General features: G+C 37.4%; 1 protein-coding gene across 7 annotated transcripts in view; it reads left to right on the forward strand.

Moving 5' to 3' along the window:
* LARP4B (La ribonucleoprotein 4B) overlaps nt 1–14,950 on the forward strand; it is a 57,619-nt gene extending 42,669 nt beyond the window's left edge. For 3 of the 7 annotated variants that reach the window (XM_087729727.1, XM_087729673.1, XM_087729718.1), the window contains 7 exons: nt 717–823; nt 1,318–1,572; nt 3,078–3,123; nt 6,328–6,492; nt 9,625–9,749; nt 10,401–10,512; nt 11,089–14,950. In XM_087729727.1, the coding sequence (XP_087585853.1) occupies nt 717–823; nt 1,318–1,572; nt 3,078–3,123; nt 6,328–6,492; nt 9,625–9,749; nt 10,401–10,512; nt 11,089–11,370 (1,092 nt within the window). In that variant the 3' untranslated portion in view covers nt 11,371–14,950. Of the gene's footprint in view, nt 1–716; nt 824–1,317; nt 1,573–3,077; nt 3,124–6,327; nt 6,493–9,624; nt 9,750–10,400; nt 10,513–11,088 lie in introns of those variants that run through there. The other 4 variants (XM_087729682.1, XM_087729692.1, XM_087729702.1 and 1 more) reach the window with 4 other exon arrangements.
* The last annotated feature ends 1,208 nt before the right edge of the window (nt 14,951–16,158 follow it).

Genomic DNA, 16,158 nt, shown 5'->3' on the forward strand with positions numbered 1-16,158 from the left:
TTTGCTGTTGCTAATAATAACATTTCCTAAATTAAACTCATTCATACATTTAAAAAAAAGAAGTGTGCTAGTGAGGTTGGAGGAATTACTATGAACATGCTTCAAATTTTGATATCTTGTTAATACAAGACATTGATATGCATCCACCCCAAAAATTTTTTTGCTAATATTGCGGCTTTGGGCAACAAGACAGTAATTCACATGTAGAATAAGGTGATAAGATGTGAAAAGAATCAGAGGTCCACGTAACATCCACTTATTCTCTAGGCTTTATTTAGGTGTCATATGGAAGATAAGTAGAATGAGGAACTAAAGATTTTTTTTCTTTTTGGGGAGGGATTCACATATAATTTATAAGAAAAACAATTACATGCGATGTAGGTTAGAGACTCTCTGATGAAGAAGTATCTCTGTACTCTGAAGTCATGCATAGTATGGTGTGAAATAGAAGGAGCATTACTTAACTTACAGCCAAGAATTTTAGCTCGATGTTTTTCAATCCTCTTAACAAATTATCAGAACCTGAATATGTGTAGTGGCTCTCTTCTCAAAAGATTGGCACAAACAGTGATAGAACATTTGTCCAGTGCCTTGTAAGAAACTTACAAAATACTGTTTTTTAAGTACTGCCCTGCATAGAATGACATAAAATACAGAGTTAACAAAAAGTAGTACTCAGTTTGTTTATAATTATGAGCATGCAATATATTCTTTAGGTAACACCATTTCCAAATACTGGATTTATCAATGGGTTCACATCCCCAACCTTCAAGCCTGCTGCTTCTCCATTGACTACACTCAGACAATATCCTCCCAGGAACAGGCAAGTTCAACCATCTTTTAACAATATACAATTTTATTACCTGGCATGTGGGGTTTTAATCTGCTTATTTTAGTAACATCAGCTAACTTGAAAATACTTGTGAAATTGAACTTGGTGCAAGGTTAAGGGAAGCCGAAGGGCAGATGGTGCTGCTGTTGTTAGTGGATGGACTGTTTCTAAATGTAAACGGACTGTCTGAAAGCTGAGAACTTGTCTGTTTCATGATTTAGTGTATTCAGAATGATGGCATGTGATCAGCAGGATTATTCACATAGTATTTTCAGTTTCAAGTAGTTTTTAGTAAAGCCATAGTTGAAAATACAGTGAAAAGGTTAATTTTGATAATTCACGACTTGCTAAAATGAATATCATTCTTATAAATGAAAAATGCAAAAAAGGACTAAAGATCTTGCTTCTTCTGAATTCTGCGTGTAGACTTAGGCCTCAGAAGATCTCTCATAGTACGTATGTTGAAATGACTTTTGAATTTGTAGGAATCCTAGCAAGTCTCATATACGACATACAATACCCAGTGCAGAAAGGGGACCTGGGCTTCTAGACAGTCCTACAATATTCAACTTTTCTGCTGATCGTTTAATCAATGGCGTCAGGAGTCCACAGACGCGGCAGCCGGGACAAAACAGGACACGGATGCAGAATGCTACTACGAGTTACACCAAGAGGGAAGTAGGAACTGGACGGATGGAACAGACCAGCGTTGACTCGTCTCCTGGATTAGGTAGAGGAAGGTGAGTGTACTCTGGAGTTGTCCTATGAACAACGTGGTATTGCTGCTTCTAAACTACTTCTTTTGGTAAAGAGGTATGGTATTAGTACTGTTCTCATTACTATTTTAAACTGAGACTCCTCAAAACTAAAATCTTTGAAAGTACTTCAGAAAAAGTGCTAAATATAGAACAAACGCAAAGTGGACTTGCATACTTTCCTACCAAATGAAAATCATTAATGGCAACTGATGAACAATTTACAGCCATAAGATCTAATCCTCTATCCTTTCTTCATCTAAGAAAGTTTTTTGCATATAATTTGTTTGACTTTAATGAAGCAGTTCTGCCCATCCCATTGTTCAGCAGGGTAGATTGTGCACCTGAACCTATACTAGCAGTGCTCATTGTTAATTTTTTCAGTTGAAAGATCAGAATTTTGCCCAAATTAAACATTTACAACAACAGAGGTGATGGATTGGTATAGAGAAAGGAAAAAGGATTACATGCAATGAATAAAACTATTGTTATGCCATTTAAAAACAAACAAACAAAAAAAAAACCACAGACAGAAACCCCACCTGGGGAGCTGAAAATTGGTGGCACCAATATTAATGTGAGAATTTAGCAGGCTTATCTTAGAATTTTTTAAATACAGTACAGTTCTAATAAGTGCTTTATAAAAGTACTGTGCAGCTTTGTTTAATGATGGCTGTGTTTGTGAGTCCAAGTAAATTACATTTTGAGTGACCTACTGAACTGGAAGATAACTTGAGTCTTTTGCAGATGATCCTATATTAGACTTGTATTGTATCATTGCAAACTTAAGTGGGAATTTTGTGCAAGGATTGTAATACTTTTCTAAATCTAATTTGCCAAATTGTGTTATAACTAGTGGATGAAAGTATGATTAAGGACATAGGAAACAAGGTTGCTTAAACTATAGATGATAAAAATGTACAGGAATAGTTAGTATTTAGGTTTATATTCTGATGTTTTGGTATTGAATACATTTAGAATATTAAAAGTCAAACAGAAAACTTAGAAAGTATATTGAAACAAAGTTAGAATGCATTGCAAATTTTAAACTGCTGCTTGGAGGGGCTTTACCTGAAAGCAGGGCTGGGGGAGAAGCACTGAAAATGTTTTGGAGGTGCTTTACCTGGATTGAAAAAATTAGTTAGCCATATTTCAAAAGTTACATAGGTATCAAAAAAAAAAAAGAAAGACTAAAACCTTTTACTTTGGATATTGAAAGGTTTTGTCTAAGCCTTGTATGTGATTGGCGCCGAGATGCTTTTAATGCAGGAATTATTTGTAACCAGTGTATTCTTATGCTGACTTGTATAAGACCCGTACCTGTATTTTAATGAGAGCTTGCTAGAAGTTTTTCCCGAAAACATTTTTTTAATAACTTGTCTAGAATGAAGATGGATGAAATAGCAATTTGAATTCATTTCTCCTGTTTTCACCAACTGCCTTCCATTCATTTATAGGCAAGGTTCTGATAACTGCTTTCTTTCCCTTAGGAAAAACTCATATGGCTACCGAAAGAAAAGGGAGGACAAGTTTACAGTGAGTGTTCATGATTGTATTCATCTATAATAAAAGTAGGGTAACAAGGCAATAGTATGGATATTATGTGGAGTAGCAGGTGAGATAAGTTCTTGCACAAGCAATTGTATGTCACAGTTGACTGAAGACAGCAGCTCATTAGTCACAGGAGTTTACTGCATTTGGTTATCAGAGAAGATTGTCCATTAATGCAGAAGCCAGGAAAAAGTTAAAATTACTCTTTTATAGTAGAAAAAAATTTCCATTTTAGTATTACTTTGTCAGCATGCCAGTGTTTCAAGTTCAGGGAGAGCTAAATAGCTAAGCTGAAGTTCAAAGCACTTGATACTTGATGATCGTTCATGTAGCCGTTGAAAAACATTTTATAGATCCATGTGTCATAACGTATAGCTAGAATGTTACTTATTAAGCGGTCAGTTCTGTTTCTTAAATGCCTTTCCAAGTACCACTTGGTAAGGGTGTACTAACACTATTGAAACATTACAGCTTTGAAATTCAGGGTGAATACCTAAATAGACTTGATACTTGAAAAGGCTGGACTAGACATTGTGTAGAAGAAAAAAAATGTAGTTTTTGTGTAGGACTTAAGATTTGATTTGATAAAACCAGGCACTTCTCTGCAGTTCATTTTTGCCATATATGGCATGCTCATGAAGTTGAACCACATTATTTCCTTATTCATGTTACAATTGCAAAGTAACTGCGTGAGCCATAAAACTTTTTTAAAGGTCTGGAATTGTTGCATTTGTGTATTTGTGGCTCCTGCTGTTGGGGAGTCTTAGGGGACTTGGCTAAAGGAGCATCAAGGTTTGGAAAGCATAGAATGACAAGTGGTTCCTTCCCTTTGGTTGCTTTTAGTTCTTTTCAAACTTCTCAAAGCTCAGTGAGATCAGATTACATGCAGGATTCTCAATACTTCTTTCTTTTGCCCTTTCAAAGCTGCTTGAATTTTTAGATTGATGTTTTCCTATCAACATCTTTTTCTGTCTTTGAAAGAACAAGGAAGTGGTACAGGTTAGGCGTATAAGTGACTGGCTGGAGTGAAATGATGACTTTGGACACTCTTACTCAGCAGAGAGGCTCTTCTGACTCAGCTGACTTTAAAGGTTATTTTAACTTTGAATGTAAAACTGATAGACGTGACTTCTTTGGAGACCCACGGTTCCCTTCTCTCAGCACCAGGCTTTAATTGCAGCCTGTGCAGCCAGGTTCCTTCTAGTCTCTTCTGGCCCATGAATCTTCAGTCTGTGCTGTCCAGTGATGCAACTTCAACAGAGGCAAGAGCTGCTGCACACCCACAACTGTGTACACTGGGAAGGAGCGTACTCTGAAGTGAAAGATTAAAATTTCACCCCTTTAGGCTGTGGAAATAATTAGGATCCCGGATTAATTTCTTGTGTGATGCTGTAGTGATCAGATAGTGTACATAGGACATCACTACAACCAGTTGTATTTGAATGGAGTGATGCCTTATTTTGATTTTTATTTTTTTAAAGGAAAAATTACAGAGAGTATGCATGCTTGCATGAGAAACAGCACGAACCTTTTTGATCAGATTGTATCTGAGGCTATAGACAGAAGCCAATTACTCAACTTATGACAAGTTGACTTGAGAAATTTTCTGCAGTTGGCAGCTTAAAATCCATTGAAGTCCTCCCTGGTCTCACTAATTTAAGATGTTAATGTTACTTGTCTCTTAGTATGTTGGATTTTTTAGGACTCATCTGTATAACTTAAAATGTTTGTAACAAATATAATAGCATAATCTATATTGCAGGACTTCAGTCCTCTTTAAGAAAACTATGTGCTGTGATTTGAAGAACTGTTCTAAAAAAAAAAAAAACCACAAAAAACCCGAAAAAAACCCAAACAAAACAAAACCAAACCAATGTTCCTCTTGCAGTTTGAGCTGGCTAAGTGTCGTTGCTCTCTGTGACCCTTTGACAGGTCATCGGACTTCTGTTTTTGGAGGTTTGCAGCCTCCATTGGTGTAACACTGTTAAACTGTGTTCTGGGGAGTAATGCTGGGTCAGTAGCAGTTCTAGGAGTTGCAGTTGTTCTCACCTCTGTATTTATTCTTTCCCTACTTCCCTCCTGACACACACTTCTTTTGACATAAACTGTGGTTTGTGAAAAGACCTCAAGGGTAGTTTTGTATCTGTTGCTCTTCATGAGAAGGAAGGGGAAAAAACAGTAAGTAATGCAACACCTTTCTATCCAGAAGCATTGTTCTCTCATTCAGACCATCTTGGCTATATACCCAGAAAAATTTTCCTTTTCAAAATGGGAATCGTCTCAAAGATTACTTTGCATTTGGTGTTCTGCAGCAGAGATCGTCTTAGCACAGGCCTGAGCACAGTCATGAACCAGTTACTTCTTTGTTCACGTGATGTAGATGAAGTTAATGGGTAACTTCAGTTACAGCATATTACAAAAGGAATTTTATTTTTTCAGTGTAAATAGAATTTAGCTTTACAAATCCTTACAAGCAGTCCTCACAAGTGATTTTTAACTGTGGTACTCTTAACTCCTGAACTGCTGACTGTAGTGCACAATAGTTGCGTTTAGCCCATTGATGTTTTCTTGCCTGGGACATTGTTTTTCTTCTTAGATTTAGTTAGAAAAATTCTCCCTGTTTCAGAAATAGCTTTGCCATTTATCTTTGCATTTTTACGAAGTGACCATATAAATTCATATTAATTAGATGAAAATTGCCGTTATCTACACTACATGCAAGGCATGCTGTCTTACCATTTCTCAATATATCTGAACATGATATAAGATTCTTGTTGACTCCTGTCTTTCATTTAGAATGTTATCAACTGCACATAGATGGGCTTTATATTTTCACTATACTGTGATACCTAAACCAGTCTGTTTTCTATGTCAGTCAAAGTGTCCATCCTGAAGGAAGGGTCAGCAAGAAGACTTTTCTCACTATACTAGTATGACTAAAGCTTATGCATATGAAATTTTTAAGGATGCTTATGCCATCCCATTTAAATAATAGTTAAATATTTTAAGGGCAACAGTAGAAAAATGAAAGCATCTATTCCTTAGTACCCTGTGGTTTTCTTGGGAGGTGGGATCTGGGAGGCCTTTTCAGGGCTTCACAGATATAAATTAAATCCAAAATACAGTTGAGAGTCCCATGTCTCTTCTGTCATCCAGTGCAGTAACCTCAACATGTTATTTCTATTCCAGAGAGGCCAAACACAGTCTCCACCACCCCCAAAACCTCCATCTCCTAGCTTTGAATTGGGTTTATCTAGCTTTCCTCCATTACCCGGGGCTGCTGGCAATTTAAAGACCGAAGACCTTTTTGAAAACAGACTGTCCAGTGTGGTAATAGGAACGTCAAAAGAACGAGTGAGTAGCCAGTGTTCATTTTTGTTGGGAAAACAAAGAATTGCATACCTCTTGTTTTCAGATTTGGTGGCTTATACGTAGAAAAAACTTGTGGTTTTACATGGGTCATAAGAAATGCCTTTAAAAAACAGCTGTCAAATGATGTGCCGCTGACTTCTTCACTTATATCTTAGAATTTGTTGGGTATTCTCTTTGAAATAGTGTGGAATATGAGCACCAGTATAAGTAGATGTTAATAGCAGAGATTAGAAAATACGCTCTTTGCTGTTCATAATTGCCTCAGGCTTTCTGATAGACTCAGGTGAAAAATCAGTGATAAATTTTCCTCCTGTTTGAAAGTCAGACTTCTGAGTTGTATATACAACACTTTAAAGTGACGGAGACAAACTTTTAAGCACTGAAATATAAAGAAGCTGCCTCCATAATCTCAGTACGCTAGGCATCATAGCTGGAACAAGAACTGTTACCAAAACCAGCTGAATCCCAGAATTGTCTTGTCATATTGCTTGGAAAGATTAAAAATATACCAGAATGACTTGGCAACCACTGCTTTTTCGATGCAGAGATGCAATTAATGTTCAGTAGCTGTTCATAGATTTCATTCTTAGAACTGTCTCTACCATGCCATCTGTGAGTGACAGTATGTTCTCCTCCATCAAGACTCATAACCCTGTGCGCTGTGGAACAGCCTAGGTTATGGAAGTCTGTATTGGCTTTTCTTGCTAGCTCTAATTTAACTTGTGTTTTTCTAGCTGTCCACAACTGAAGAAGTTAACCTCTGGATATAGCAGTGCAAAGCAACCTGACGAAACACCAAAAATCTCTCTTGTGTCTCATCTCTACAACCAGTCTATTGCAGAAGTGATTTCTTTGGTGCCCACGTATCAGGGGTGGATAGGGAGGGTATTTAATCATAGAATCATTGAGGTTGGAAAAGACCTCTGAGATCATCAAGTCCAACCGTAAACCATTTGTTGGTAAAGGAAAGAGGAAGCGGCAGGGCAGCCTGCACCCGAAGCAGTGATTGTGCAGACAAGCCATCTGTTCTGTCCCCTGCAAGTGGTAATAGGGACAACTGCATTCCCGGGTTGCGTTTAGGGGTAATGTGCAGGACAGTGCCATGATAAGAGCAGTATTTAACTTAATGTCAGCCAGTACTCCAGATTGTAGTCTGTTCTTGGCCAAGATCTATTTTTAAAGTATTTTACCTCTATTATTTCCGAAGTGAATTATTTTTTGAGTATCGTATTTCAGGTTTTAAATATAATTCCAGCACTTGCTATTGCTACTGCAGCTGAAAACCCATTGCTCCTCCCATTACAAATCTAGTAGTTGCTTTGCACTGTACTTACTGTAAAGAACTTACACTTCTGCCCTGTAGAGGCAGTCTTAATATCACTCAGGCACTGAGGTTTTATGATAGTGCAATGCACTGTCACATTAAAAAGCTTCCTTTGATTGTCCAGTTTCTTTTTCTGGCTTGCATGAGTTAGTCTGTACCATTGTGTGGAAGAAAGGGATTGCGCTGCCTTTCCTTGTTGGCAGTAATAAGGAATAAGTTAACAGCAACTGGCTCCAAAGAGCAATTGTGTTCTATTACAAAGGTGTTTGAGTTAACATTAGAATCTTGCCAATGTATACAGGCTGCTTTTCACCTTGATCTCAGCATTTTTTCATGTCACCTGATGTAGAGTTCTGAAGTGCTGAAGTAGAGTTACACAGTGCTACTCTTGTTTTATTGATGGGCAAGTCCAGTGTGCAGAGGCTGAGTGAACTTAGGTTGTATAATTTCCAACAGTTGTTATCCAGGCATCATATCTTTATGCTCTTCACTTTGTGGTGCTCTTCTAGATGTAGCTCCAGGGAATGGCAGGTGTTAATGATCCCACATTTTCCAGCTAGGAAACTGCAGTGCTGTCAGATCAGGGGCTGAGTGTTTTGGCCTAGGAACAGCACTTGCTTGTCTGCTTGGCTTCAAGCTATTCACACTTAACCATGTACCTACAAGTTTTGATGAATTTGGGCCAGAATGCTCAGCAATGTGCAATTTCAAGCCTTTGCACACACTATTATAGTGAGTAAAACTGTAGAAACCATTCTTTTATTTCTAAACATCCACCTTTTATGGTTTTACTTTTACTTTGAGTAAAATTAGGCTTAGATCTACTGCAGTAATCTATGCTGCCTGACTTAACACAGTGTCATCAAATACCATTTTCCTTTCTAACGGTGACCACAGGAGTCTCATGTTTTATGACCTTTGAATGGCGGCTGGGCTAGGGAAAAGGGGTGGCTACGTTGTTCTTTCTGTGCTTGTGTTCTCCCATTGCTCTCCCTTCTGCTTACCAGAATCTGTTCTGATTCTAGAGTCAGATGGGTCAGAAGCAATACGAAGAACACAGCACTTTTTAAAACAAACAAAATGGTCATAAATGTCAGAAATATTTTTCAATATAGAAAGTCTTATTTCTCTTCTTATTTTGTGACAGTTTAAATTCATGCGTGCATCTTGTACCTATTTGGCCTTTATCTGGAAGCACAGTATCACTTGACACTAGCAGAATCTTTTGAGGGCTATGGAAAAATCCTCTTTTGCTTGGTAGCAAATCATGCTATAGCATAAGAAAGGGACTTTTAAATGATGGTCATATCCTAGTTTGCGAGAACTACTTTTTTTTTTTAAGGTAAGGGGGTTTTAGCACAGCTATTGGGATGATGCAGAGTTAGAGCTTTGAAGAAGACATCTCCTAGAGTTATGCACTAAGAACTTTTTGTCTTAATAGGCTAACTATGGTTATGTGAACAGGCACAAAGCCTATTTTGTCACCAGCAGGTGCAAAATTCATGGGTTGAAAGAAGTGATTTTGTCATCCAGATATGTCCCAAAGGGAACTAAGCTTCCAGCTTTTTGGGAAAGAGCCACAGTGTGTGATTTATTTGTGTTTCTAAATAATTGTAAAGGAAAAAAACTTGTTTGTTACAATACATATATTGGATCCTTCTTTATCTTCCTATAGTTAATTTACCCTTATAAATCAAGTTGTAAACTGTTTCCTGATTATGTTAATTTTCAGGCAAACCATATTAATTGGATATTATGATTGCCCTTCTGTGCCTTTTTTCCCCCTTCAGAACATTAATGTGGATGCAAGTACAAACACTATTCCATCGGGAATTCCTCGAGAGCCGTTGTTGCCAGTTTCTTCTGCATTGCCCAGGACGTTTGAAAGGTCTCCTTCGCCATCCCAGTCTTCTGAGTAAGCACTTAGTTACATGGCTATAATTATTCAGCTCTGCATCACGTTTGCATTTTCTCTTATCAGAAGGCTAGGTGGAACACTGAATAGCTATTAAAATCTTAATCAGTGAAAGAAATAATATTTTGTTTTATATTGTACTTGTAGTAAAGGCAATAATGCTTATTTTCTGAACAATATCATAATAGTTACCCAGCAGACAAAAGTTTAGTGTTGTGTTTTAGTCTCTGCAAGTATTTAAAAGTTTAATGAATACCTTACTGTCTTGTATTTAAATAGTTTTGAAGCATAGAGCGTAAACCCACGATCTTGTGGGCAGTACCATTGTCCATACAATAAAGAAAGTTTTCAGTAAGACTTTTTATTTGGAACCTGCAGGTCAAACTGAGGTGTTTCAGTAGGAGGAGTAAGATAACTGAATAACCAAATGCTATAAGAATGTCACAAATTACAGGTAGTGTCAAGTTCCACGGGAATATCTTTTTTTAATATTTGATAGCATTTTTAAATGCAATTCTAGTCATAATGTACTAGGCAAATTATAGCTGTAATTTCTTAGTCATACTCAAAGTTTTAGACCCACTATTAGATCATTCATTTATCCTGAAGTTTCACTTTTCATGAGCTTTGCTTCCTGCTGGATGCTTACAGGGAGTCCAAGGTTGTGGATAAACAGCAGAGAGAGACACAGAGTGCAGAAAGGCTTTCTTCTTCCACACTCAGTACTGCATGTAAATCGGTACAAGTCAACGGGGCTGCCATAGTAAGTGACCTTATTACTTCACTTTCTCTTAATGATCCAGTTTGATGCATTTAACAGAATATTGCTTCCATTGCTACCCTGTGTTGCTTAATCATGTAAGCCCAGCATCCTTAAATTTGCACAGCATCCTTAAATTGGCGTGTTGGTGGCCTCGTGATTACTTTCATGATACAATTATGCAATTAACAGTGCAAAAGTGTTGAAGATAACTTGGCGAATGATAGCTCTTTATCTGAATTCTCCTTTTGGTAGTATCCTTGAGGTAGAAGTATTAATACACATATTGATATTTAAACCAGAGTACGTCTTTCAGCTGTTTGAGTTCGCTTGGATCAGAAGTATTTTGCTCTATCACAGTATCCCATTTTTCTGGCACGCTGCTTTGCATTTTACCTTGTCTTGAACCTTATTGTCTGTACAGCTTCTGTAAACTTCATACTCAAGCCCTCATTTGCATATTTTAGTGCAGCAGTCTTTTGGGACAAAGACTTTACCTTTTTTGTTCATAAAAGCAAATTATTTTTTCTCAGGACACCTTGTTTAACTCTGCTGTCCTGTTTGCTTTCGATTTCACAGGAACTGCGAAAACCTAGTTATGCAGAAATTTGCCAGAGGACAACTAAGGATCCTCCTACATTGCAACCCCAGAAAGAACAGAAGCCAAACACTGTAGCATGTGGGAAAGAAGAAAGAAAGCCCACAGAAACAATAGAGAAAAACAGAGAACCTCCTCCTGCAAAGTCACATCCTGGACAACCCAAAGACCAGAGGAGACAGTCAGGACGCAGATCGTCCCCTCCAGCCATTGGCAAACGCTTAAATAAAGAACAGAATACCCCTCCAAAATCTCCTCAGTGAAACTAACACCTGGGAGGGATTTGAAAAGAGGTCTGCTTCCCACAAATTAAACCCATGTTCCCACTGAGATACCTGAGAATGAGTTGCTGGTTAGGAGCTTGCAGTGATACTAGGCATATAACAATGCCGGCAAGTTATTTTTCTGTGAAATACTTTTTCCCCTCTTGAACAAACATTCTATTTTTCTGAATATTTCTGGGTAGTTGTTCTAAACCTTACATTTAGGTTGGTGCTTAATTGGAGGTGAAGCTTAGTGTGATTATTTTTTTTCAAGATGTAAAATATCTGTCTTTAAAAAAAAATCAACTTTTTATTAAGCCTCTCTGTGGCTGTGTGAGTGCAAGCTCTGTATAGTGAGTTTTTTCTAAACTGTTAAGCAGAAATGTGCTGCTGCAATATTTTTAATAAACTGGTCTGCAAGTACATATCTAAAGTGTCCAAAAGACTGATAACGGCAGCTAGTGTGTAGAGTGCAAGGAAGTAGATATATTTTACGAATTAGTATGTGACCTTGAAGATTTTTTTTTTATTGGGCTGCTGTACTGTGTCAGCAAATGAACTTGCACTTTTAGGTTAAATGAGTAGTTGTTTCTAGTGTTTTTAAAAATTTAATCTTTTTTTGATGTTTTGCACACACAAAATGAATCCTACGGAGCACCATAGCAGTCTTTCTAAAATATTTCCTTTTTTTGACTTACTGCAAGCAAGTAACCATCTTCTCACTCCAGAATAAAACTGATGTTATAATTTGCAAATACAAAGCACATTGTGAATAGAAAGAATTAAGTCTGTGAGCTTCTATGGTGGTGAAGCCTGTTAGTGGATGTTATCAGGAGAAAGCCCGTAGCCTTCTTGTGATAACCTTAGCTTCCCTGTGCTTGTAAGGGAGTTAACTGAGTCAGCGCTGTATGTTCTGGTTACCCCTGTGCTCTGTGTAGACTTTTTTTTAAACTCTGCCCCAAGTGCTCTTTGAAAGAGTTCATATCTTAGTCAGCCTTGTGTTGACGTCTTCCTGTAACTACAAGCATTGGCATACGGATTTAAATTTTTCAAGACGTGAGATAATGGTGTTTGTTTTGTGTGGTGGAGGAAGAGATCCCTGATATTTACCTCTGGGATGAGGTTTCTCACACTTATTTACTTTAGAAGTGATGCGCTTTCTGAAGGACAAGGATGCACTAAATTAGCAAGTTTCTAATAAAGTTGAATATAAATTATTTTTGTTTTAAAATGCCTAAATTTTTTCTTTAAGTGTTTAAACTGCAGGAAGTTCAGACAAAACTCATTCCTGCTGACTATGACAGTACAGTTTATTCCACAAAAATGTTTATTTAAACAACTGATTTTTTTAAAGAATTATTTCCATCCAATATTTAAAGACTTGAATTTTATTTAAACTTGAAAATGACTTTGCCTTAACTTTTGTACAAGACAGCTTAGAGTTAATGAGGTCTGACCCTGTGGAGGGTTAGCATGAGTGGAATACAGAATTACTCAGTTACAGTATGTATCTATTGTCACTGGTCTTACTGGGTAAACATACTGTAGTACAGGAACTAGCAGCAGTTTTTGTAATATACCTTAAAGATCTTAAACAGTTGATCTTTTTCAGATTGTTGAAAAACCTGTAAATGCAAATAGTCAATACTGTATTAAATATGTGCACTTGGAAGTGTGTGCTTTGCTTGTACAGTTGTAAATAATCAGAACATATAAAAAGGTACCCTAAAGAAAAAATCTGATAAAAATTATTGATATTATAAATGTTGCTGTTGAGCTGGATGTAGATAAACTAAATGTTGTGGTTTGAATATTACTTTAATTTGTTGTTTTTTCTTTTTCTTATTTTATTCTGGTGTGCTGAACTGACTCTGCCTCTTCACTGCAAAAGGGAAATGGAACGAAAGTCTTATTTGAAAGCCCTCAAATGTTTTCTGAAGTCCCTCTAAAAACAAGCGATTTAACCAATTCAAAAGTGTTCTGCAATGTAAATAGTGAATTTCAGCAGTCAAACTGTAATTATAAGTCATTAATAAAATCAAATTTAATTGGAAAGAAACTTGACTGCTACAGAAGTATACACTGAAGCTTACTTGTCTGCTTTCAAGAGTATCAGTGCTTTCCTTAGTGTGTTATTCATAGAACTGTAAAGTAACCATAGAAGTCGACTCCTGATAAATTTCCTATTACAAGCACCAATTGGTAACTAGTTGACCTTTTAAATACAGCCTGTTGTATGCTGCAGAATTGGTCAAAATAGGGCACGCTGGAATCTGTTGACTTTTCTTGTTTAAAAAGCGCACTTTGTGAATGCTGTGGGAGGAGATAGGACTCTCAGAACATCACCGAAACTGCTCAACCAGTTCTGTCATTGGATTTTTAACATGCTTCTCCTTTCCCCAGTGGCAGTGAAAACGGTAGCTAGAGTTGTGTATGGTTTAGGCCAGCTGTATGATTCCTTTTGTTTGTCTGCTGCAAGTGAAAGGCTTACCAGCTGCAAACAATCACAAGTGGTTCCTTACAGCGGCTGTGTACAGCTAGTCATAATACTCACCTGGTACCTAAGGTGATATATCGAGACCAGCGGGATGTGTTGTGCTGTTCTAATGTATTCTGCTGCCATTTGTGTTAGGTCGATACACTGTAATTACTGCTTACCCAGCAACAGTCTGTTGCATTGAAAGTTTAAACCTTCTTCTGATGTGGTTTTATAGCTTTTTTAAAAAAAGAAAAAAAAAGTGACATGCCAAATAGCTGTGTAATATACAACTTATCCTTACTGCATTTTACTTTGAGGGTTTTTTTTTCCACTCAGTGACAAAATGGAGTTTTCGGAGTAGAGTTGTGAAGTTGCATGCAGACTGTTGCTACGATACATAGAGAGATTAAAATGAGGCTTTTAAAATGAAAAACCTCCCAAAAGCAGTAGCTGAGTTAGAGGTTCAGGGATACAGTAATTAAAATTGGCATTTTACCTTGTAGGATGGTGTGGTAATGCTTTTCATTTTGAAAACAAGTCAAAATGGGATCTGAGACTCTTCTTCCAGGAATTTAAAAAAAACAAAGGTTGCTTCTAAAATTTAATGTTGTTTCGGATCAGTCCCCCACTGTAACACTGTCATTTGCCACTTAAAAATCGGTGAACAGTGGCAATTTTTTTATGTTGCTGCATTATCCTTCAAAGACTTCAGGAGCTGGCATGGAGAGGCCCGTGTCTGAGCGTGGTGCAGTGTATCACGAGCAACAGCTGACTGTAATGGTGCATACCTATCTCTGTATCTCCTCCAGCTAGCTACGGTTAGGGATTTGTATGTGCTTTGTAACCTATTACACTAATAGCAGCAGACAATCGAAGATTTCTAAGGAGACCTAACAGCTGCCAATTCATGAAATAGAAGTGTAATATGGGAGCCTTCTTGAGGGTTTTTGTTTTTGTTCTTCTTCCATTAAGACTGGAATCAAGCTTACATGTAAACTATCAGTAATTTAAGTTTCCTTTTGTGTCATAAAATGTAAAACTGTCTAATTTGAAAAAAAAAATATGTAGGTTATGAAAAATAAAGATTTAGGCACTGTTGAATTCCTGATTTTTTTAATTAAACCTTTCTTCAGCACTATTTTTCATTACCTTTTGTCTTTTGCTCCCATTTTTGGAAATGGTATATTTCTAATTTTGGGAAAAAGAAAATCTTTACTGTTCAGCACAGCTGTCGTAACCATCACCTAAGGCTGTGTAGCAGCAGCCAGAACACCTATAATATAACTGAAAGCAGCAATGTCTGTGTCTATTAGGTAACTATGACTGGTTAACTTTTTTAAAACAAACAAAAAAAGCTGATGTGATGTTTTGTTTACTAGAGGTTCTCACCTTCATTAGTGGTTTCGTTAAATTATTAGATAAGGTCTTGACTTGGTCTTAAACATGGATTTTTAAAGTTTGGGGTAGTGCTCTGATTGCATGGCTCTTGAATCCGGAGATGTCCTGGCATTATTTTTGGCTTTGGATGGTTTTAGAGGTTATTTTGGTAATGCCTCTAGGAAAGAAGAGCTGCAATACCTTCCCTCTAAGTAAAAGAGCTATTTTGGAAATACTTGAAACCCTTTTCCTTTCTTTTTTTGGTTTGTGTCTCATTCAGCTATATCTAGTCAAGTTTATCAACAGATGTAAGCATGGAAATATTAACAATTACTGTGTTTTATAAGCATCTTGGGAAGTATTGCAGTATTATTCTTCAGGCTGGATGTTCTGTAAGCTTCTGGACAGGTTAGGCTGCTTGCTGCTTTATTTCCCCCCACTGTCTGCTCAACAGCATAGGGCAACGCAGGCATGCCAGTGTACACTGGGCACTGCAGGTCTCCATGTTGGAAAAGCTTGGTGTATCAGTTAAACATTAGGCTTTGGTGGCGACGTGGACTACAAGTGGTTGAAGACAACCAATTTTCACTTCAGCATGGAGCATCCTATTCTGCCCTTGGAACTCAGTTTTCTATTACTTAACGTGTAAAAATGCATGGAAATTTGTCGGCAATATTGCCTTGATCCTAGTGTGGCTCTTCAGGACCACCCCAGCTTTGGCAGAAATCAGGGATTTATTTCTTCACGCAACAAAATCGGGCAGCGTCCCCTTTGTGCTAGTTTTTCCCAATAGGAGGTGATGTTTGGTGGCTGCACCAATGTTCGTGCTGAGCAAATTGTTTCGTTTCCTCTCGGGCGTGGGGAGAACGACTGAATACGGAAGATTACGTGCAATTCAGTATCCAGAGATTACTTACTGTCACAGAAACTGA

Source organism: Nipponia nippon, unplaced genomic scaffold, assembly GCF_047370975.1.
Source record: "Nipponia nippon isolate SJK-2023a ecotype South Korea unplaced genomic scaffold, ASM4737097v1 scaffold_1, whole genome shotgun sequence".
Classification (NCBI taxonomy): Eukaryota; Metazoa; Chordata; class Aves; order Pelecaniformes; family Threskiornithidae; genus Nipponia; species Nipponia nippon.